Genomic DNA, 22,354 nt, shown 5'->3' with positions numbered 1-22,354 from the left:
GTATACTGTTGATGTGACATAGTGTCAGGTAACAGCAGATACTTGTAACCAGGAGATACAGAAAGCAAAGACGGAAGTGCCACAGGATATGCAAATAAGGGATGTATGCACATAGATTTCATAAAAACTACTGTTCTTGTCTTCTCAGATTTAAAAGACAAAATAATAAGCCAGATTTGAGAGTGTCTTTATTTTCCTCATCTTCAGCTACAAGCCTTTTGTCTGTATTTCCTTGGAAAGCTAGCTCTTCCAGGTGTGGTGAGTTGCTCTGAGTGAGCCATGCAGATACTTGGGAACATGCTTGCTTGCTTTTTTATTCGCTGGTGGAGTGGGGTCTGGCCAGTTGTTTAGGCGATGGGAAGAGCTTGAAGATGTTGTTGGAATTAGCCTGAGGTTCCCGTCTGGAGCTCTGGGCTCCCGACTCCGGCGCCAGTTCTTTCATGCAACGTCTGCTCTTTTTATCACGTTGCAGAGTTCTGCCTTGAGTTTGCTTTGGCGTTTGGTTTGGGTTGGTTTTAACTTAAGAATATCTGGAGTTGGAGCCTAGGTATTCGAGTCTGTGAGTTTCAGGAGAGATGGCTCTCTAAAAGGCAAGTCAAAAAACACTGGTGTCCCTTCACCAACTCTTCCATCCCATCCCATCCGAATGCTTTCAGTTGTGCATTTGGAGCTTTGGGGGTTTTTGGTTTGCTGTGTATTCTCCTCATCGTCTCTTTCAACTGCACAGTTATAGACATTTATAACTGTTATTTTTGTAAAGTGATAGAGGGAAAGGAAGATGGAGAAAGTCTTCTGATTTCAGAAACTGTTTCATGGAAGTGCAACTTACATTTAAATCATGAGGATGTTTCAGCCTTCCAAGTAGTACATCGCATTGTTTCTTGTCTGCTCTCTTGCTGCTGAAAGCCATCGTAGGGATACGACGTTTGAATTTACGTTTGTAGAACTGGGACATTCTCCAATAACAAGGTTTGGAGTTGCAGACACCCTGCTAATTTCTGGTTCTGTAAGGAGAACTTAATCAGCCCAGAAAAAATATAGTGATAATTCTTATCTTTTGAGCTTTGTGTATTCCCAAACTTCCAAAAAGCAGAAAGTACCCAGTCGAGTGAGATGCACATTCCTGCCAGAGCTCTTAACTAATCTTGTAGCACCTTTCAAGATGGGAAAGTTTTCTTCAGGGCGCATAGTGCCAGGCCTGATGATTCAAGCTCTCGTGCTGGTACCTGAAGTCCGTTGTAGCAGGGGTTAGCAGGTCTTTTGCGGGTTTCCTGGTTTTGTTCTCTTTGCTCAGAAGGTCGATGTCCCCCATCCCCCCACCCTGAAATGTTGTATGTCTTTCCTCCCACGCTGCATATCTATAAAATGAAAGACCAGGGAAAAATCTGCCTCACAATTTAATGAGCTTCTGTATCTGTTAAACTTAATGGTAGGCACAAACTGTGAAGATCTTACAGTCTTACTGCATTTTTATTCAGGGTATGGGGGGAATACAAACAAGCATACGGAACAAAACCAGTCTCCAGCATAGGATATTTCAGTTCATTAGAGGAGCAGGCGTACAAACAGTCCCTGGCAGAATATGCAGACGAGACATTGTAGGCCTAGCTTGTGCGGAAAACTGGAAAACAGAAAGGAGAGTAATTGAAGGGAAAAAAAACAGTTTATTTTTTCCATTGTTCAAATTAATCAAAATGCAGCAAGCAGGTAGGAGCATAAATCATGACAAGTCAGTAAATGTGTCAATTCTTGCGGGTTCTGTGTTCTGTAACAAATATATCCTTGTTCATTTCTCTAATTTTTAGCTTTGTTTTAATCTTCAAAGCTGTCCTGAGCTGCATCAGCAGGTGGGTACCCTCCCCGCCTGTGCTCCGGGGGGTACCGTCCCTTCCCTCCGTTATTCTGTCTTACCTCTTTTTCTGTTTCTTCTTCAGCTTTTTCCACTTACTTCGTAATGCTTTTTTCCACTCTTGCTTTCCCTCTTGGTTTTTCCGCACAGCCCTGCTGGACTGTCCTGCCTGTCGCTCCTCCCGCTCGGGATCGCAGGCAGACCCCCCGGCTTTGGGAAGCACACGCGCCCTGGGCTCGCTGAGCCTCCTGGCCTGAGCTGGGCCTCACGGCTGGGGGCAGGCGCCCCTGCGGTCAGCGGACTGCGGACTACGTCTGCAACCGGCAACAGGCAGGTTCCTTTCCCCGCTGGCGGAGTAGCCCCGTTAGACCAGTCTGGGGAAAAGGAGGGAATGGGGGAAGGCGAAACACGTGTGCGGTGTGCGCTCGTGCGTGTGTGCGTGTGCGTGTGTGCGTGTGCGTGCGCAGCGAGGCCTCGCTCGCGGTGCCTCTGCCTTCTCCTGGCGGACAGTTCTCTCCCTCCGACCTGTGTCTTCCCTCACTTCGCACCACTTCTTCGCCATTCGAAGACACTGATTAGCTGCAGCTCACATTTCAGTATTGTTTTGTTTGGGGTTTTCATTATCTTCTTGTACTCAGATTTAGGAAAAATATTTTCGAAACAGCAGAAGTAAAATTAGCTAATATTTTCTGTGTCGTCTTAGATCTGGATGAATCACACATGACTTTACAAGAGAAACATTTTTATTAAAATCATATATAAACTGTTTCTCTGGTTTCCTGTGTGCTGCTTCATCTCGTACAAGAGTCTCAGGTACAGATTTCCAACTACAGAAGAAAAAAGTTGTTGCGTTTTTGTTCTGTCTCTGTTTGTTTGTTTGTTTGTTTGTTGGGATATTTTTTACAAAACACCAGTGATAGCTTCTCCGCTGCACGTGGTGAAATGTTTAAGAAGCGATAAGAATACAGACATGAGGAGAGAATGAATTCTTAAGAAACATCTGCAAACATTTCCTTGTCTCCCTTCAGTGACCTGGGCTTTTCCTTTAGCTGCTGTCGTAAAAATATTTCACAACACGTAGTTCAGATGATACAAAATAGGAGTAAGAGAGGCAGTTTCGTTATCAGAGAGCACTGGAAACTGAAGTCGTGAAAACTTCAGGTCTCTTTGATACATTAATAAAAACTTCAGGTCTCTTTGATACATTAAAATTCTTTCAGCTGTGTGGGAAGTGGAAACCGGCCTCGGCGCTGATCCTGCAGAGACTCAGGAGTTGTCTCGATTTTAGGCGCTGCGCTGTCCTGCTCAAGGCAGTGAGTCTCGACAGCGGCACCTCCCCGGCCAGACCCTGTTTCGCGGGAGCACCCGGGTATTTGCCACTGACTGTCCGGAGCGGCACGCTGTTTAGCAGTACTGCCCGGGAGAAACATCCAGTAAAGGCAGTGCAAAGATGCCCTCTTTACTTGTGTGTGCTAACAGTAATGCCTACGTAAGTTGATAGTCTTTCTGTTCAGTAGTTAATTTTAATTGTAAAATAGGATACTGGATGAGGCCTTTTATTCTTCATGAATGCTTAATCCTGCATGACTTGAAAACATTAAGAGCAGTATTAAGCTATGAATGAACATAAAAAATAAAAATATTTATTTTCCGGTCTACATTAACACGCCATATGGGTGCTGGTTTTCATTGTGTAAACTATTATGGGAATGGAAATATGCACCATTTTTATTTGGAAATACTGTAAATTCAATTACCAATTTGAATATACAGAATTCTTCAAATTTAGGTAATTTTAATAGTCTTTTTTTTTTTACTTCATCAGTAAAAATTTCTAAGCGGATCATAAAGATTTTATTTTACCTTACATTCTCCAGAATATTTTAGAGTATCACTTTTACTTTTGTCTTTAAACCTTCAAAGTTTTTACTGATATAATGGAACAGGTCACAGGAACACATGCCTAGTTATGAAATACTGTATATTGATCTTTTACCCCAAGTCATCTCCACTTGCTTATTTAGAAAGGTCACAATACTTAAATACACAAGTTAAATTTATTATGTTGCTCATGAGCCGTTTTACTCTACAACTACGTTTTATAACACTAGTTTACACACACACACACACACGCACACACACGTACACGCACACACACAGGATATTTGGAAAACTAAACAAAGGTTTTCTAATGGTATCTAGCTTTTGAAAACTGGTCTGTTCAGTGCCAATTCTGTTTTCCAGGAAGTCAGTAGTGTAGAAAGTCACTGTAAAAATGTCCATTGACTTCAAGACCGTAATCATGTCAAGACAGTGAACCTTGCCAACCTGATACCGAACAAGTGATATCAACTTGTTCTTCAAAAGAAAATAATAGTAGTAAGAGTGCAGATGCTTATATATATAAGCATATAACTGCCCGATCAAGCCTACAAAACTGGAGACCACTGATACGCCTTTAGCAAATTAGGTGCCAGCTTCACCAATGTATTACTCCAGTTTTACACCGTTGTAAATCTCCTGACAGCAGCGGGAGTAGTGCAGTGGCAAACCAGCACCTGAGGGCCGTGAAGGTGCCTGTCAGTTGACCTACTAAAAGCTTGCGTGTGCCACTTAGAGCAACAGACAGACCTGCGGGACAGCAGCATGTCGTTTGGTACATGCATTTCATTTAGATTACAGACTGGCACGAGGTTATAGCCCGGCTATTTAGACAGGCAAGCAAGCTGCTCTCAGACAAAATCTTGCCGTCACGGTCCAGCCTCTGCCCACGGTGGAAGCTCCTGTTTCACCTGGTGGATCTGCTTCTGGAGTTCGTCTTTGTCAAGTTTCATTTTTGCTTCGAGAACTTGCCGTAGAGACCCAATGCTCTCATAGATAGCTGCAAATCCTAATTGCAGATGAAAGTTGAATTAGTTTATAACCAAAAGCAAAAGAACATGAGATAACTAATATCAGGATACACTTTCTACCATAACAGTTCATTTTTACACCAGGAGAATAGCAAAAGTCCACAAGAAAAATAGGGCTTTAATTGTGCTGCTGTGCTGATGGCAAAAAATGCCCCTGATTGCAGTCAAACTATGCCTAGGTTCATTTTATAAGAGGGGAAAGAAACCAATTTCAAGCTAATAAGATGTCAGCTCTTGTTGCTGCGAATTTCAAACTTAGTGAAAATCCTTTTGGGTGCCACAGGTGCAGCCATTACGTCTGTCCCCCAGAGTCTTTAAACTACTTTGGTGCAATCGAACGCATTTTGCCAATTGTAGGTCAAGCACTGTCACCATAAGTCAGAATAAAGAACTTGTTAGCTATGGTCCTACCAGCATTAACTTCAGCCTTCATTTCTTTTATATCTTCATTAATCTCATTTTGAAGTTTGCCAATACGAACATTGATCTTTTCTTCGGTCTGTTTCACTTCATGTGCTTCCATGGTTATCTTTTGTAGTTCTTCTATTTTATCAATTTTCTCTGACATTTGGTTGAATTTCATTTCTATAGCTCTTTCACTCATTTCCTGGGGCCAAAAAAAATAATTGTAATGGGTTACTCTGCATATGAAATTAGAGTGGTCTTTTCCAGATATGCAATAGATATTAATTAATCATCATTTCCTGTGTGAAATTTCAAGGTGTAAGGAATTATACTTTATTTCATAAAACATCTTAAACTGGTTTGATCACTAAAGGCTAAATATAGTAGGCTAAAATACTGATGTGTTTAAAAGTGTTCTCATTTATTTCAAGATTCTCAGGCCATGTGAACATTGTATTTAACATCAATAGGAAGAGAGTTATACTGAAAAACCGCTCAAATAGTAGCTTAATTACATTATATTGTTATTAATAACGCTTTTGTGTACTTTCTGAGAAGTATTATTAGAACATTTTTATTGAAACTTACGGTGTTTTCCTTAAGAGTCAGTGAGAACTGGTCAATTTTTTGCACAAGCTCTTTCTCGATCCTCTCGTGTTCCTGTTCCAACCAGCTGCGTGCAGACAAAATCTGGCTGCTGAGTTCCTCAATAGCATTTTTTAATCTAAGAGCATAATATAAATTAGGAGATAAAAGAGAGCAAAACTTTTGGTCATTCAGCAGTGATTGTTTATGACGATTTTCATAAGAATTTAATGATAATTTAATACATTTTTGACATATTAAGGTGAAATTATGAACTTTAAGGCTATTACTAAAACAATTAATTATGTTACTTTATCTAATGTAAATAAAGCATGAAAGAACACAATAAAATAGCAATTATTTATATGAACCACATCACAACATTTTGAGGCAATATGTCTCAAATACAGATGCAAATAATATACATGTTCCTAATATAGACGCAAATTCTTCTCAGTTTAGGAAACAGAATATGATCATCCGTTCATGTTATAATCTTCATGTCTATGGATCTTAATTTGATGACCATTTCTTCTAGTAGCAATGGCAGTTTGTGTAGCCCTGGCTCGTGTCTCCTATACCTACCTCAAGTTTACACCAGCCACTTGTGCCAGTAAAATGGATTCTTTAGACAGACTGGGGAAAAGATCAAAGGAAAAAAACAACCCTTTTTTACAGTGAGTATTTGGAATCTGGTTCTCTTCTCTTATCTGTTTTTTTAATAGTTTTACTGACGTAACTGATGGGATTGCGTGAGGATGGCAATGAGCTCTAAGGGGGAAAGAGAAGGGCAGCTTAAACCAGAACTGCCTCCAATTGAAATGCGTGGAGAGGAGCCCATATTTGGATTAGATATATGCCTATAAATGTCTAGTAGTAGTTTAAATTCTGTTTACGTCGTTAGTTCATCACTGATAATGCAGGTGTTTGAGGTAGCTGCATCCACCTCTCTGCAGCCCCTTTAAAGCAGTAGCCCTTGGTGAACCGTGGGACTGGCGTCCCAGTTTGCCCAGCTCGCAGCACTCACATGTGCCCTTCTTTGCTTTACGCGTTCCTGGCAAAATGGTACCAGGCCACTTCTACAGAAATACTTACTACGTTCTTTAATACTAGTTCTGCCTGAGTATTTAGCTAGGGGCTTAGTGGGATTTTCAAAAATGCCTAACCAGATTAGAGGCTTCTTTCTCATTGAAAACCGGTACCGCTTGACACACCGTGTGATATCTACATATTTAGACAGCTAAATGCTTCCGCGGGCCTGTCCCTTAGTTGAAGACTGCAGTCATGCAAAGGCCCTCTGGTTTCCGGGTCGCACGGCGGTGGCAAGGCGGCCTTTCCCGCAAGGCGAGTACTCACTTGAGGTCGAGCAGGTGGAGCTGCTGGTTGCTCTCCTTGTAGGCAATCTTCAGCTTGGCTTCTTGTTGCATTATCGACTGCTCTACTCTGCTCAGAAGATGAGAAATCTGAAACAGAATTCTGAATTTACTAGCTTTCGACAAGATTTTATCATGTATTCTCAGTTGGGACGTTTTCATAACACTAGAGGAGATGTTAAAGAAGGGCCACTTTGGTAATTTTGGAAATGTCAGCAAAACTTGCCCTTCTTTTTAGCAGGAAAAATATACCATCTCACAAAACAAAGGCAGCAACATTGAAAAAAATGTAATTTGTCAGTCATAATTAGCTTGAACAGTCTTTCCTTGGAAGCATCTGCCTGCTCTCTCTTTCAAGATACCTGAATTTACAAGATCCATACATCTGAACATATCACATACGCAGAGTAAATGAATAGCAAAGCAATCCACCAATACTGAGTGATATTCTTCAGCACTTCATATATAAGCTATTATATTGATAAAATTGCTGGACTTAATTGGAGATATCCTATTACTAACATAAAATATTTCTCACAAAAACAATCATCCCTGTTTTATAAAGTTATGTTTTATATTTACTGGCATATATCTGGTTTTATGAGATTCATGACGATATGGTCCCAGCATACTAACATGCCAAGGTGTGATACTGAGTCTTCCGAGGAAGCTAAAGTGAATTTTAACCATTTACCTGCCATAAAATGAAGATGTAAAATGGTTTTGTTGCCTAGGAAAATGGGAGGACACTGAGATAGAGGAATGCAGAATCCTTAGTATCCCAAGCCTCTGCCTGCCGTTAGTGCTCCCTTCCATTCTCATACACAGTGGAAGGAAACCGCAGCAGACAGATCACTGCAGTCACAGACCCCAAGCCAGCTTTGTCCCACAGACCTTCAAAGCCGGTGTTCACATACACATGAAATCAGCCTGGGAAGGCCAAGAGTCAACTCCATGGTCCCAAATATACTTCTAAGTTATGCAAAAAGCTGGGGGGAAGATAAAAGGGCACGGCTATGCGTGAGGTATGATCTATTTTTTATACCGAGGAAACAGGGACTTAATAAGTGTGGCACTTAGTGCCACACAAGCATATAGGTACTTTCTCCCCTTCACCTTTCTTCTCCTCAGTCTGCATTTGAAAGGGCTGAATCTGTAGCAAAATAACCCTACTAGCTATTAATGTCCATGCACATACATTGGGAGGCATTACATCTTCATTCCAGTGCTAAATTCTTCTTGGCCACAATGCTGTTTCATTCTGCCAGAGGCAGAGGACAACAGACCTCTTGCTTCCAGGAAGCCAGCTCACAGTCTTTGTGAAATTTAAATTTTATAAGTTGCTACTTAAAACTATGTTTTTAATTTACCAGACTTTTTTCCAAAATATCTTGTGATATTTGTGTTCCATATCATAGCATATTGTGAGTTTATAAAATACTCTGATAATTTAATAAGTGCAGAAAAAGCACCATTTCTTTATTTGTGGCATTCACACACGCATATGTGCACACAGAAAACAAATGCCTCATCTATGCCAAGCTTTAGAGCAGTGCAGTGTTTGTTGCAATGCTTGCTTGCCACTTCAGAAGACAGAGTGATCCTGGTCCTGTAATAGATTATGGAACGTAGACCTTCTATTTTTAAAACCTGTAAATATGACAGAACCACAGAGAACGTCTCCATTGATGTCTTTTCTGCCCAACTCCAAGAAATATCATGGGATAGATTTTGCTTTCTGACTGTACAATACAATTAGTTAATTCTATGAGTTTACTTACTGTGTTTAGCAATTATTAATTTCTCAGGCATAGATCTAGACTGCATCAGAGCATATAAGAGCACAGAAACAAGAAACTGTTCTACTCTCACTTGCATTTTTGCTGAAAAGGAGGCAGAAGTAGGGAGAGAGAGGTCATGGCATCACTTCCTACAATCCGGTCCTTGGAATAGGCTTGTGATCCCAGATGAACATTTCAGGTAAGATATTTGCATAAGTCAAAACACCAGGAGAAACACTGGTGCCTGCATTTTTACAATAGTTTCGTACAGCATCTGTGTTAACCATCTACCCTCAAGAAAGTCTCCTCTTTAGTAATCACTGAAGCTTTCTTATTCCAGAAGTTCTTTTAGGTACCATTAAAATGATACTAGCCCCCTTTACACAGTGGGCTAAAGGCAGCAAGCTACAGGCTCTTTTTTTCTCAGTTAGACCAATACAGGAATGTAGCTCGGTACCATTATTCGATCTGATAAGGACTCTGAGCAGATATCTTTCCATTTGTACATCTGTGAGCTCCCCTGGTAATAACCAACAATGCTGGTGTCTGTGTGAATTCGATGGTGACTCTCACCCACACGCGGAGCACGTCGGTCTGCATACCATACCTGTATTTCTGCCTCTTTGACTTTAGATTCTAAGATCAGTTTAGAGGTGTGTTGATCTTTACTTAGGCTCTGAAGTCTTTCATACGTAATTTTATGCTCTGCAGACAGTCTGGCTAACCCAGCATCGCACCTGTTTGGAGAAATGAATACCGATCAGCAGCTGAACAGAATGCAAGGGCCAGGCTTTGAAAATTGTGTCTTCCAGAGGCGGCATTTCTGTGAAAGCACTCAGCTGTCTAGCAAAACATCGTCTTATGAGGTTCTAAGAAATGCTGATATATCTCATTCAGAAAACTGCTCCCAAATGGGAATAGGAGTCAAATAGTCTAACAAGCACACTCCTATTTTCTGAGCTCTGATATAATAGGTATTAACTATGTTGTTATCAGAGTTGGGGAAATCACATTAGAAATTCAAAGATGCACAATTTCAATAACTTCTACTTTTCGCATACTCTGCCAGACAGCTGCTAATGTGTGTATAATTTAGCCTTTAGCTTGATTTCAGTAAGTCACTTCACAGAGTTTACTTATCATATGTAATGAAAAAATAATTATGAAGACCATTTTTTCCTTATTGTAACTGTGTTCTTCTGAGGTTTGCATTCTTATTTATACTTTTATTTACAAAATAGCAGTACACAATGCATGTAGTAAGCAATGTGAGGCAAATTACAGCCACTTAGCTATATTTAGCTAAAACTGTCATTTGAAGCAATGGCAATTTTGTCTCACTAAAGACTAAGAAATGCAGTACTGAAACATAATAATTATTGATTCCTTTCTTCACTTTGGAACATTTCTCTATGCCGTAACATTTTCAGGACAAATGTGCTATAGAATCTGTGCATTTTCTACCACATTTCAAAAACGATTTTGTCAGATGGGTTTCATCTACAGTAATGCAATAAAGGCGTTAACTGAGCTGTAAAAATGTAGGTACTGTAATTCCAGGAGTAAGACCTCTGAAAAGTATGAGTCATGTATATTTTTTGTTAAGGGAAATATGTAATGGCCAAAGTTACCAAATCTGATACATGAAAGTGATGTAGAACAGGCAGCAGTTGACAACTGGAGGGAGAAAAAGGCAGTAAAATTGGACAACTATGGCAGTTTAAGTCATTACACAAACCAATGACACATTTTAACATTTTTTTTAAGTCACATTTCAGTTGGAAAGCTTTCACTTCAACGTGCATTTTCTTCATCTCCATTATAGTAACTACCACTATTATCATTAAATAGGAAGGGAAAGTAATAGCTAAAGTGACAAACAGAGCATCTGCTTAATAATATGGTACAATTTCAATACAAAAATAATAAGTACCGCAAAACAATGCATAAAAATTAGAAAAACTGTGGAAAATCATTTAGCAGCTCAGCATAGTGGGAACAATTAGTAATATCTGTAGAAAGACCAGCTAACATTTCCATAGCAGTGAACTATACTTGTAAATCTTAGTCAGGCTGCCTGTTTAGAAAGACAAGGAGCCAAATCCCTCCATGTTGTTACAATCAGAGAAAACCAGAGGAATGAAATCATCTTGTATCTATTCACCAAAAGCCTATGGACTCAAATAAGTGGTTAGTTTTGTTTCCCTGAGGCATGACAGAAAATATAAAAAGCAACAGTTTTGGAACTACTGTAGCAAATGTGAATAGCCGGCATCTGTAATTGTTTTTAAGGCAAATTATTGTTTGGGGTTTGATTAGGGTGCATCTCTGCTCTGTGGAACTCACTTATATGATCAGAGAGGTCATGTATTTGTAAGGTAACTGTGAAATATTAGAAGTCCTGGTCTGTGTTATGCTAGTGTCGGCCTGGTGTATGTGAATGAGATTACTTAGTGTTTCTACGGGTATACTGTAATCAGCACCATTTAAAACAAAGTCGAAATGACTTTTAAATCCCATTGCCTGCAGTTATGGAATGTATGTCATGTTTATCCTGCTATGTTTCTTCCAAACAATATTCCATATATTAGAGGGGTCAAAGGGAAGACATCTCTTCGCTATGTGTATTGTACACACTCACAAACACCTAGTGAGTTTTTACTGAGAAGAAAATACTAGTATGCTACAGACACAGAATTAGATTCTGATACCAGGTTTGGCAGTATACATTTCAAGTTGAAGATTTCTAGCAATTAAATAATTGTAGTCCATGCTTCTACTAGCTTTCAGATGGCCGAAAATACATTAGTAAGATTTGCATATGGAAAACTATGGTCTTTTCAACAATTTTGATTGAAGTTTACACTACATGAGGAGTCTGCAGAAAATGAGCAATCTGAAAAAACTGCTCATTAGAGTTTGGATTTTTTGCTTGTTTAAAAAATAAAACAAAACAAAGAGTAGACATCCTACAAATCCCCACTGAATTTTTTTGTATCTCTGTAAGTTCAGATTTGATGTTTCTTTACAGATTCATGATAAAGTGACTATAAAATCCTTCTTTAAAATATAGCTGAAATCCAATGTTCAGAAATATTTAATACCTAGATAATAAAATTGGACTGTCTATACAAATGTAGCTAGTGGAGTATGGATAAAAAGAACTTGAAAACAACTTTTCAGGTTTGGTCATCTTAGAAGTGCATGGAAAGCAATGAGAAATGGATTGAGAGTTCTAGGAGAAAAACTAGTTAAAACCATAAAAGCCGAGGATAAGGTTATAAAAAGTCAATTGAAAAAAACAGGTATACTTCCAGCTTGCTCACACAACAGTTAAGATTGTCTACAAAGCCATTTTGTACAAAGAAATGCACAATAAGTAGCTCTCTGTCTTCATGTCTAAAATGTTGAAGTAGGCCGTACAAACAACCCGCTGTAGTTTTTCATGCGCAATTGCAAGCACACAGTGTTGAATTTGGGGGCAAATATGCATTAGAATGGGTTTGTTTTACTCTTACTTGATTTTGGAGGGCATTTTCTAAAAGTTCCAATTACCAAGCTCTGTACTTATGTGCAATCAGTACATGAAGGATAAATGGAGAGATGATTTGGTAGTGCCAAGTATTCACAGCTTCAGAATACAGTATAATTCCAGAAACCAATAATGTTTAATATAAACAGTGAAATTTTCAAAAAAACTGTCTTCCAAATCATAGTATGCAAAAGCAGTAGTTATTTTTCTGGCACACTGTAGAGTATTTTTGTTGCTGGTGATCTTTAAGAGATCAAAACCTGATGGTTGTTTATTCTGTATCATCAGTGACTAGATAAGGCTGAGAACTACATCAATACTCTGCAATAGGATGCTATACAGATAGGCCATCATGGCACGCCTACATCTGTAATATTCTTGTGTTATTATGGCAGGAGAGGTTTCAATTAAAATGGCAAAGTTTCAGTGAAAAAACAAGGAGCTGAAAACCAGGTTGATATATGTCCAGGGCCTCCGCCGGGCAAGCACAGGAGAGCTGTAGCTTCTGGCCCGCAGGAGCTGCGAGGCCCCGTGGGTCTCGCCGGGCCCATCGCCCGCACAGCGCGTCCCCGGGGGCGGCCGGCTGCCTGGACCGGCGCGGTCACGCCTGCGGTGCCCTCCCGAGGCCTCCGATTCGGTGGGCAGCGTAGCGGAGTCTGCCTTCGCGTGCTGCGGCCACGGTGTGTGCAACGGACCAGATCGATAACGCTCATAAAAATCAACTGCGTGTGCAGAGTAGGGGCAATCTACACGTGTGGTTGCCACTTCGCCGGAGGGTTCAGGTGTCAGACAGCCTCTAGAGACAGCTATTGCCATTGCTCTGGCAGCACTGCCTGTGCATAGACCTTCCAGACAAATGATCACAGTCCACAAGAAACTTTGTACATAAATGATAGGACAGTACTCATTGCCTAATATCACTAGAAAGAAAATTAGTAAATCTGTGTTATATAAAACTATCAACATCAGGGACAGGAGGCTGGAGTAAGGGTCTGTCACCTCTTTTACTAATGTGGCACTGAATTTAATAAAGGTAATTGTGTATATTAAAATTAGTAATAATGATTGTTAGAAAAATGCACAGCATCATTTATGCTGACCACCGTAATGATGTTTTATCATTACATCCATAGATAAAGAATACATGATGAGAAATGGCCCAGAGGCATGCGCTGCAGTGCAGACGCAGCCCCCCCCGCGCGGGTTTTTAGTGCGGCTGGTGGTGGAGGTGGGCTCACGCGCGTGGTCCGCCCGAGCCCCTCTTCCGCGGGCGGTGGGCAGGGTGGTTTGGGAGCTGCGCTCCAGGACTGTGTGTGCACATAGAGATCCCTGTGCTCGCCGTGAAAAGCAGCAGCCCTCCGGAATTGACGGGACAGCTGTTCAGTGATGTGTTGATACGTTACAGAACAGTTGGTGTTAGGAAGTAAGTAATGCTCTCTGCAACACTGAAGCTGGATGGGATGTTTGGTATGCGCGTGATGAGTGGAACTGAAATTGGGCCAGAATCCTGACCTTGACACGAGACTTTGTACGGGCTCGGAAGGCTCAGACACACGCAATTTGCCAGCAGTCACCACATACGCAGTGAGTCACAGCGGTTGTCCCTGCGCGCGCTTCTAGCCTGGAGCAAGCGGGAGGTTTGAGGTGGGTTAGGTTAGGTGCCTGCCGCTGCAGCCGAAGCCGCGCGCGGCTCCTCCGCTGTGGCTCCGGGCAGCCTTAGCTGGTGCGCGGTAAGCTGCTGACCCACAGTAACCTGATCATGTTTCTACGGTTTCAGTCTTTGAGCTCGTCTGAAAGCCAGCAAGACCAGCTGTACTTCTTGGATTTTGCTGGAGGGATTGTTAAAGTAAAATTATATAAAGTGAGTTCACCCCCTTTTCCAATGGCTCTACCTGACGGTCGTTATATGAAGTGTTTCATCACAGGGGAAGTTTCTGTTAAGTATTTGTAGAGCACCAGTAGCATAAGATTGCAATCTTGCTCATGATCTCTAGATACTACCATAATCATTATTCACAGGAACACTACTTTTCGTAGTAGAAGCTAAATAAATAAGGGCAAGTAACTGTCTCTCATGAAACACTGCTTTAACTTGATTTCTGATAAAGGAAAGCTAGTTTTCTTCTGCACACAAGGCAAGTTTCTATGCAGAGTGCCTGGTGCAGAACAGAAGGTCGCAGCTGAAAGGCAGCGAGGGGATCCTCTCGGGGTGATCAGCACAAGCACGCGACATCGACTGCGCAGGCTGCGCAAGGCAGGTTGGGGTAGGCTCTTGCAGTTTTCGGGTAAGTTGCAACCCAAGCAAAATAAAAGGGAGTTGCCCTAAGTAAATAAAAGAAGAAATCCTGGCAAAGGCTCTGCCGGTCCTCCACCGTTCCCCGTTTGGGGTGCTCAGTGGCGTAGGGCCCCGGCGTGAGGCTCGCGTGGGGAGTTCCCCTCCCGCAAGCAGGGCACTATTTGCGTGCGTGACTGTTCACCAGGGCGAGCAAGAGCTGCGCAAACTGGCGGCAGTTGTGTTGCTCCAAATAGGGACCTTTCTCGGCGTCTCGTAGGCTCTCAAAGTGGGCCTTTTACATAAAGAAAACAGATCTAGGCATGTAAATTTGGCATGGATTCCTCAGTGGCGTATGAATATTTCTTAATCGCTCTTCTGATCTGACAAATAAGCCTGTCTAGTTCATTCCTGTTTCTTAAAGGACAGTGTGTAACTTGAAGAAAAAATCAGGTGCATAATGGGTATTTAAAACCTCTCTACACTATTCTTTACGAAGCAGGCTGTGAAGTTACTGTGGAAACTTTGGACTGCCCAAGACTAACAATTAAACAGTCTAACAGAAAACTTTAATTAAAGGAAAATCCCTCCTTGAGTACTTTTTGTAGGCTATTGAAGGTATCACTAAATCAAGTGAGGTAAATAGCTGCCAAAATTGATTGTGCAAAAAAAGAAAGAAATTGTCCATACGATATAGATAATAGGAGAAACTCAGGACAAGTGTAATTCCACTGAAATTACTAGCCAAAATACCAGATTAGGTCCTTTTCCATAGTTGTACAAACCCTCCATCTTTTGAATTCATCTTTACAGACACCTAAGCAAATATTTTTGTTGTACGTATGTTTGCAAAAGTGCCAGTGATGGTACAGCCCCAAGACTGTAGTTGCACAGTTGTAACCAGGAGTTTGAAGTAGCTTGGAAAACCTCTATTATTACATGCTTTTTTGCTCCCTACATGTCAGGTAGCCCATGTTGTTTTTAAAATGGCTAACCAATAATTTAATGCACATATTTTTACTTCTTAAAATATATGCAAAAATGTGCAATTATTATGTTCTTTACAAGTGCAGACTGTTCTGTGCTGCCTTTGTACTAATTGTGCTAATTAATCTGTTTCAAAGACAGACCCATCTAACCACAGTAATTTCTAAAGCTAAACAAAACCAAACGGCTGTGGAATTTGAGGTCATTTATTCAAAGTTAATTTCAGGAATTAAGGGTCATATTGTTAAATTTAATATTTAATACTGGAATTTTAATATTTTAAATTTAATACTGTATTATTATTTATTTTCTTGAAAACAGTGAGCAAGATTATCCTGGGAATTTTGCCAAAGCTGAATTCAGACCATTATCAATAACAGTGACATTCATGCTTCAACATTAAAACAACATTAGCTGGTCCCCAAAATATACTTCCGTACTGGCATTTACCTTGCAACTCTTCCCCGAAGATCTCCTAAACCAGAAAGCTGCCGCATTTCCAGACTCTTTAGGGTAGAATTTGTTCCATAGCTGAGATTATCTCTGACACGTATCTGTTCCTGCAGCATCTACAAAGCATTCATATGCAAATAGAAATTCAGTATGTCACATTTAATGTACATTTAAAATGTCACTCCTTATTTTTCAGTAGTTCAGTAAAATCAGATACGGTTTTATTATTACTTTAATAAAACCTTTGTCTTGTATCATACTGAAACAGGTACCTTTAGGTCATTTATTATTTCTTATTTTTACTGTCCAATCTGCACAGAAGATACCATACTCTATATAAAGTATACCTGGACAACGGAATGAAGACTTCAAATACTAACATTTATCCGTCTGTTTTCCCACCACACCCGTGCTGCTCACCGCAGCAGAGGTCAGGCCTGAAGTCACATGTCTGCGTAGAATTAGCTCATAAAAATGAGCGCGTGTGTTTGGCTACTTGTGTTGTCAGTAAGTCGGAAGCGAAAGAAAGGTTATTGCAGCACTCAGGCATTTCCCCGTGCTTATGCGGTGCAGCCTTGGCACTGCAGTTGAGCTGGGTGTTAGTGTCACATTAACTCGTTTTCTCTAGGTTTTCCGTGTTGCTCTTGAGAGCGAGCTTATTAGTACCACAAAGGTTTCTGTGTTTATGCGCTAATATCCTGAACTATTTTTGTAGCTACTGAAAGAATTATATAATTTGCAAACAGTTTTTCAAGTTATATAAACAACTTCCAAGACCTACAGGAACTTCAGATCTTATGTTAACTTCACGTATCCTGTGCTAAGCGTTCTTTGTAAATCAAAAGGATAAGTAGCTGGGGGGGGGGTGCCGTGGAGAATTCCGCGCGTACCTCAATGTCCCGATTAAGCTGCCGCACTATTGCCGTGATGTTTCGGATGTGCTCCTCGAGGAGCTGCCGGGCCAGGCGGTCGCCGCCGCCTTTGTTCTGCATTCTGTGCAGCGTGGAGACGATGTCCTCCTTGATGCGGAAAGCGTGCTCCACCAGCGCTGCCGTCGTCTTCTCATGGCTTAGGATCCTGTCTTCCAGCTGGTCCACTAGGCTTGCAGACGCCAGCGGGACCGCTGTCAGCGCCTGGCTGTGCAGCGGGATGTTTCGAACCCGTCTGCTGAGGAATATTCAGACATGAAGTGCTCGCGCAAAACTCGTCGTGCCTGTTAGCGGGAGGCATTAGGGTGCTCTCTTAGCAGCGGCGCTGCGAAGCAGCACCAAAAGACTCGCAGAGAGCGGGCCCACTGCTACAAAGACCTGGATCTACTGTCTGCTACTGCATGTGTCTGGTACAAAGGCAGGTCAGGATCTTTTTCCTGCTCTTTAAGGAAGCTTGCAAAGGGATAGATCTTAACAAAAGGGCATTAGCATTGTAAAAGTAGTTGCAATTCCGAATGACAATTTGATTAAGAACCCAAACTCAAGTCCCTTTCACTGAGTTTTAGAAGTAACGCTCTTTGTTTGCATAGTTTTCACCTTTGTTCAGTCTTAATCAAAGCAGTAACTGTAGAAAGTAGATACTGCAAATTAAATAAAAATAGACCAAGATTAAAAAGGAGTAGCTTGTGTCTGTTCCTTTTTTCTGTCCATACGGCTATACTGTAATACCGTACAGAAGCTTGTCCTCCTGTAAACTGGACAGGAACAGATGTAGAGGTAGAAACTGAGGAGAGAGCAAAATTGTGACAGGCTTCCCATAGGGCTTCTCATAGTCTTAAAAGACAAATTCTCAAAAAAAATGTTAGCAAAAAAAGGAGAGCTCTGCCCTGCCTTGCATCCATGAAAAGTAATGGAAGCTCATTGATGCGCAAACTTACAAAAAAAAAGCCAGGCTATTGATGCATGTGAGCTTTTTCAGCAGCTATGTTCTGTAAAGAATAAAGGAAACTTTTCAAAAGCATAAGTGGAAGATACAAGTTCAACCTCTTTTGAAAGAAGAGATCTTTTTCTTCAAGCTCTGTTATTTACTGTGTATTGTCCATGCTGTTTCATGTTAATGAGCCAAATTCACAATTCACTGTGATCATTACCACAGTGGTGTTGATAGAGATATATGAGGATTAGCAAGGGTCAGTTCTTGCCCTGACTTTTCACACTTACTCAATACTATTAATAGGAGATTTTGCCCAAAGTATAGTATCCTTGGACTTACAGTTTAAGCTATTTATTTTCCTTGAAAAGGGGTTAAGTAAAAGCCAAGTAAGGAATTGTGATTTGGGACATGATTTGAATGACTCTACAGTATTTCACCTTGCATACTAAACGCCAAAGTTCAAAATCACAGCATTACTATAAATAGGGAATTAAGAGAGACACACAATACTCTGCAATATGAACACTTTGTTTTTTACATTCCAGACTGTACCTTTCAGAATGGGCAAGAGTTGGGAAGATAGGGCTTCGCTGGGCCATTTTCTGGTCAATAATTTATGTCTGTTGAAAAAGTACATATTGAATTATTTAACAGTTTATATCTGGCAGTGAAATGACTTAATGCTTTTGTTTTATGTGAACCTTTAGGTAAAGTTTAATCTTATGCTGACAATTCTGATCTCAGAAGAGTTTAAAAAATCACTTATGGAATAAATGCATACAAAAATTGATACAAAAGAGCAAAAGAATGAAAACTAAAAACAGCTAAAAAGCCTTTCATAGTGAAAGCAATACTCCTGGAAAGGGCAAGGTTGACAGCCTTGAAACTGAAATCTGCTGTTGACCCACAGAACTGGTTTGGCAAGACAGAAACAAACTTCTTGTCCCCAACCTGTCTGCTGCTCGCAGACATTATCAATCAGCAAATACAGCAGTAAGATATACAAGATTAGAGTAAAGCTTAAGAATGCATGGGCTAAAGAATTCAATAAAAATATTGCATGACAACAGATTATTAGGGATAAGGTGTTCTTCACATAAAAATACTGGCAGTCAGATACCTAACTGAATTGTGTTAGTGATCGCTATAATCTAGCAAAACAGAGTCTTTTAATCATTTGTTTTCAAATCCCAATGGCCACACTTTGTATGTGATAAGTATAAAAATTCTGGTTTTAATTGTTAGACATAGCAGCCAGACCGTGATAGGCATTGAAGCAGGACAGCTCTGTCAAATAGCTTCAGTAAGACATTTTAGATGTCTTAGTGTGAGACCAGGATATGGTCAGTAGCTTTACTGTAATGACAAAAAAATTTTTAAAAAAAGGTTGATAGCCTTAATCAAATCCAGCTACTCCATATAAAACAAATGCATATTTTTAAATATAAAGATGGCATGAATGAGCATGACTGTCCTGCTGGAGGCCTGATCCTGAGTTCCCTGGGATCCTCAAATCCTCACTGAAAACTAAAGGCCGACCTATGAAAACAATTCTGCAATTGCTGATGAAACCCGGTGCAATATGCTGTACAAATGGAAAGGGAAAATCAGGGTTATTTAAACAAAGCCGTCAACTTTTGAATATAAGAAAGTGGTAGGAGTATCCTTGGAAATCTCAAAATGCAAAGCATGGTTGTGCTTTGGAAACCTATGAAAGCACTGCCTAAAAAACAGCGAGCAAACATTGTCACAGTATGCGCATCCTATTTATAGCACAGTGCTTCAGAAACTACAAATTAGAAAAAAAATAGTTTTAAGAGGGCTGGGTTGCTGAGCAGCAGTGGCACTAGCCTGGAATTCAGAAGATCTCATTTTAATTCCTTGCGCAGTCTCTGATCCTGACGATTTTGGACAGGTTATTTCCATGTCTAATGACTCGGTTTCCCTATATTTAAAACATAGATCATGATACCTTCCTCCTCCTTTAAGTTCCTACACGTCCCTGAGTGGGAAGCACCATGTGAGAGCTGGGGATGCTTGTGAGGACTGCGGCGCTCACAGCCCGCCCCGGCACCGCGCGGCCGTGGGGCAGCCCCGGCCCCACGCGCGGAGCTCCCGCTAAGCGCCGAGCCGCTCCTCGCCGTGCCGTGCCGGCGGGCTGTGCCGTTACCGAGCCTCAGCCCTTAGCAGACCCGGCCTCCGTTGTTCTCAGACCTCTGGGCCATAAAACATTTTAATGATCTTGATACAGCAAAGCACTGAAACACAATTATCTGTAAACACAGGAATCTCCCACTGACTTAAGCAGAGCTGTGCTTATCACGGCAGCAAAGCGCTGGATGCTACCCGAAAAACCCGAGAACAAATATTAAAGTCTTTAAAATGTACGTCTAGCAAGACCATCGTGGGATACTCTATAAAAACCAGCCAAACAGAGAATCCTCCGCTCCCGGTGGCTTCTTCTGTGGCCTTTGGTATGCATTTCATATCAGTTCAGAAAGACGTTTGGAGCAGAATTAGCGTAGGATTGCTTGAAGTTTTTACTTTTTCTCCCCAACTGCCATTAGCCCTACAGCTAAACACAAATGTCTGGGGAAACTGCACATGAAACAAGCTGTACACAGATGGACTGCTCGCTCATTTGGCATCGTTAATTTAAGCCCATCACTCAGCAGGCACCGAAGTCTCTCAATCACCGCTCCGATTTGTTTGATCTGCTCCAGCATCCAGACGGGCTGCGTGAGGATCCCGTGCCGCACCTGCACACACCTCCATCGCGGTTTGGAGGTACTGCCAGTGAACAGCAATCGTTCGGTGCCAGAACTGATGACGTATTCCCTCTCCATGAGGGTGTGCGGTACCCAGTCAAAGCAATAAATGTAAACAAAAAGAAGAAATCGGTTCTAATGCCTAGGACAATACCTGAGGAGGGTGATTTCGCATCGCTCCAGATTTAATGGTGCAAGACTGATAGCAGCAGCATAGGTACCAGTCGAAATACTGGCTTTAAGTGTTTAGTTTTCCTTTTTTTTAAATGAGGTTGTCTCCTGTTTGATATTACCATAGTAATTTAAACCATTATATGTTAACCCAATACATTTTGGGTGACTTACTAAATTTACTGAATATTCCAAATATCCTTGGTCCGGGGAAGAGACAAGGATTTCTTTCCCGGTTAGAAGTGGTGTGCCTGATTGCCAAAAATAACAGTTCACTTGAGATCTAAAACAGCTATTCCATACAAACCCATAAAACTTCTCTGTTGTTTCTGTAAGTCACTGACCTCAGACACGTAAGAGCTTGAAAAACACCTGTGCGTGGGCCGTGCTGAAGGAGCCCCGCTAGCGGCACGGAGCTCGCCGCCCGCCGCCTGCGCCGGGGCATCCCCGCCCGGCTGCAGCAGGCCCGCTCGCCTGTCTGTTCTCGGCGCTTTCTCCCCTCCTGCTGCCGTGACAGGCAGTGCCGGCGGTGGTAGCTCCGTTCCCCGTCCTCTGCTGCACCCTGCGTACAACCCCGGCTGCAGGGCCGGGCGCCGCGGAGCGCTCGTCGCCGTTGGCCTGGCGGCGCCCCGGGGAGGCGGGAGGGGGCCACCCCCCCGGAGGAGCATCGCCCGTATCTCGCTGGTAGAGCGGAGGAGCGCAGGGCGGCTCTGCGACCTGCCCCAGGTCACGCCGCGAACCGGAGCCGCCCCGGAGCCTCGCCTGGGCGCACGCTTCGGGCGCGCTGCTCTCCCTGCAAGAGCACCGCCGGGGCTGCTGCACGCGAGGGCGCGCGGCCGCGCTGACCCGGGGGGCCCCGCTCCGCAGCGGCGCGGGGAGCCGGCGCGGCGCAGCCGGCGGTGCGGGGCCGGGGCAGCGCGCGGGGCCGGGGCAGCGCGCCTCTCCGCGGGGCCCCGCGCTGCGGCCGCCGTCCCGGGCAGCCCCGCCGAGCAGCGGCCGTCCCGGGCAGCCCCGCCGAGCAGCGGCCGAGCAGCGGGCGCGGGCGGCGGCGGGGGCTGCGCGGGCGGCGGCGGCGCTCCCTCGCGGCGAGCAGGGGCGCGGGGCGGGCGGCGGCGGCGGCCGCTGGGCCATGCAACGCGGGGGGACGAAGCGGGCGGCCGCACTCACCAGTGCCGGAGGAGGGCAGGACGGCGCCGCCCCGCGCTGCCCCGCATGACGGCGGCCGCCCCGCGCTGCCGAGCTGCGGCGCCGCCCCGGCCGGGCTCCCCGCGCGGGGCCGCGGGCCCGGCTGCCGTCGGGCTGGCCGCCGCGGGCCGCTGCCGTCGGCGCGGCTGCCGCAGGCCCGGCTGCGGGGCGGCTGCGGGGCCGCTGCCGGGAGCGCGGCGCGGCGCTGCGGAGGGAGC

At 43.0% G+C, this 22,354-nt stretch overlaps 1 protein-coding gene across 3 annotated transcripts; it reads right to left on the bottom strand.

Annotated features, from left to right (window-relative positions):
• Nucleotides 1-3,887: 3,887 nt before the first annotated feature.
• Nucleotides 3,888-22,220, bottom strand: FAM81A (family with sequence similarity 81 member A). 3 transcript variants are annotated; one of them, XM_064517457.1, is made up of 9 exons: nt 22,119-22,220; nt 18,565-18,632; nt 17,040-17,316; nt 16,147-16,265; nt 9,513-9,642; nt 7,108-7,214; nt 5,755-5,890; nt 5,173-5,368; nt 3,888-4,739 (listed from the first exon to the last, which is right to left on the bottom strand). In XM_064517457.1, the coding sequence occupies exons 2-9, from the start codon at nt 18,609-18,611 to the stop codon at nt 4,600-4,602; spliced, it is 1,152 nt and encodes a 383-aa protein (XP_064373527.1). In that variant the 5' UTR covers nt 18,612-18,632; nt 22,119-22,220; the 3' UTR covers nt 3,888-4,599. The 3 variants fall into 3 exon arrangements, with proteins under 3 accessions (XP_064373527.1, XP_064373528.1, XP_025969263.1); XM_064517458.1 differs by having other exon boundaries at nt 17,040-17,313; XM_026113478.2 differs by lacking the exon at nt 22,119-22,220 and adding an exon at nt 21,296-21,359.
• Between the last annotated feature and the right edge of the window lie 134 nt (nt 22,221-22,354).

This window comes from Dromaius novaehollandiae, chromosome 10 (genome assembly GCF_036370855.1).
Source record: "Dromaius novaehollandiae isolate bDroNov1 chromosome 10, bDroNov1.hap1, whole genome shotgun sequence".
In the NCBI taxonomy this organism is placed as follows: domain Eukaryota; kingdom Metazoa; phylum Chordata; class Aves; order Casuariiformes; family Dromaiidae; genus Dromaius; species Dromaius novaehollandiae.
This window is presented reverse-complemented; position numbering and strand designations above follow the sequence as displayed.

Bases quoted from the DNA above. Each gene is read 5' to 3' on its own strand.
- FAM81A (XM_064517457.1), bottom strand. From the start codon at position 18,611: ATGGCCCAGCGAAGCCCTATCTTCCCAACTCTTGCCCATTCTGAAAG. The intron at 7,215-9,512 runs GTATGGTATGCA...ATTCTGTTTCAG, and splicing joins TCAAAGAGGCAGAAATACAG to ATTTCTCATCTTCTGAGCAG. The intron at 5,369-5,754 runs GTAAGTTTCAAT...TTTTGGCCCCAG, and splicing joins TGACTCTTAAGGAAAACACC to GAAATGAGTGAAAGAGCTAT.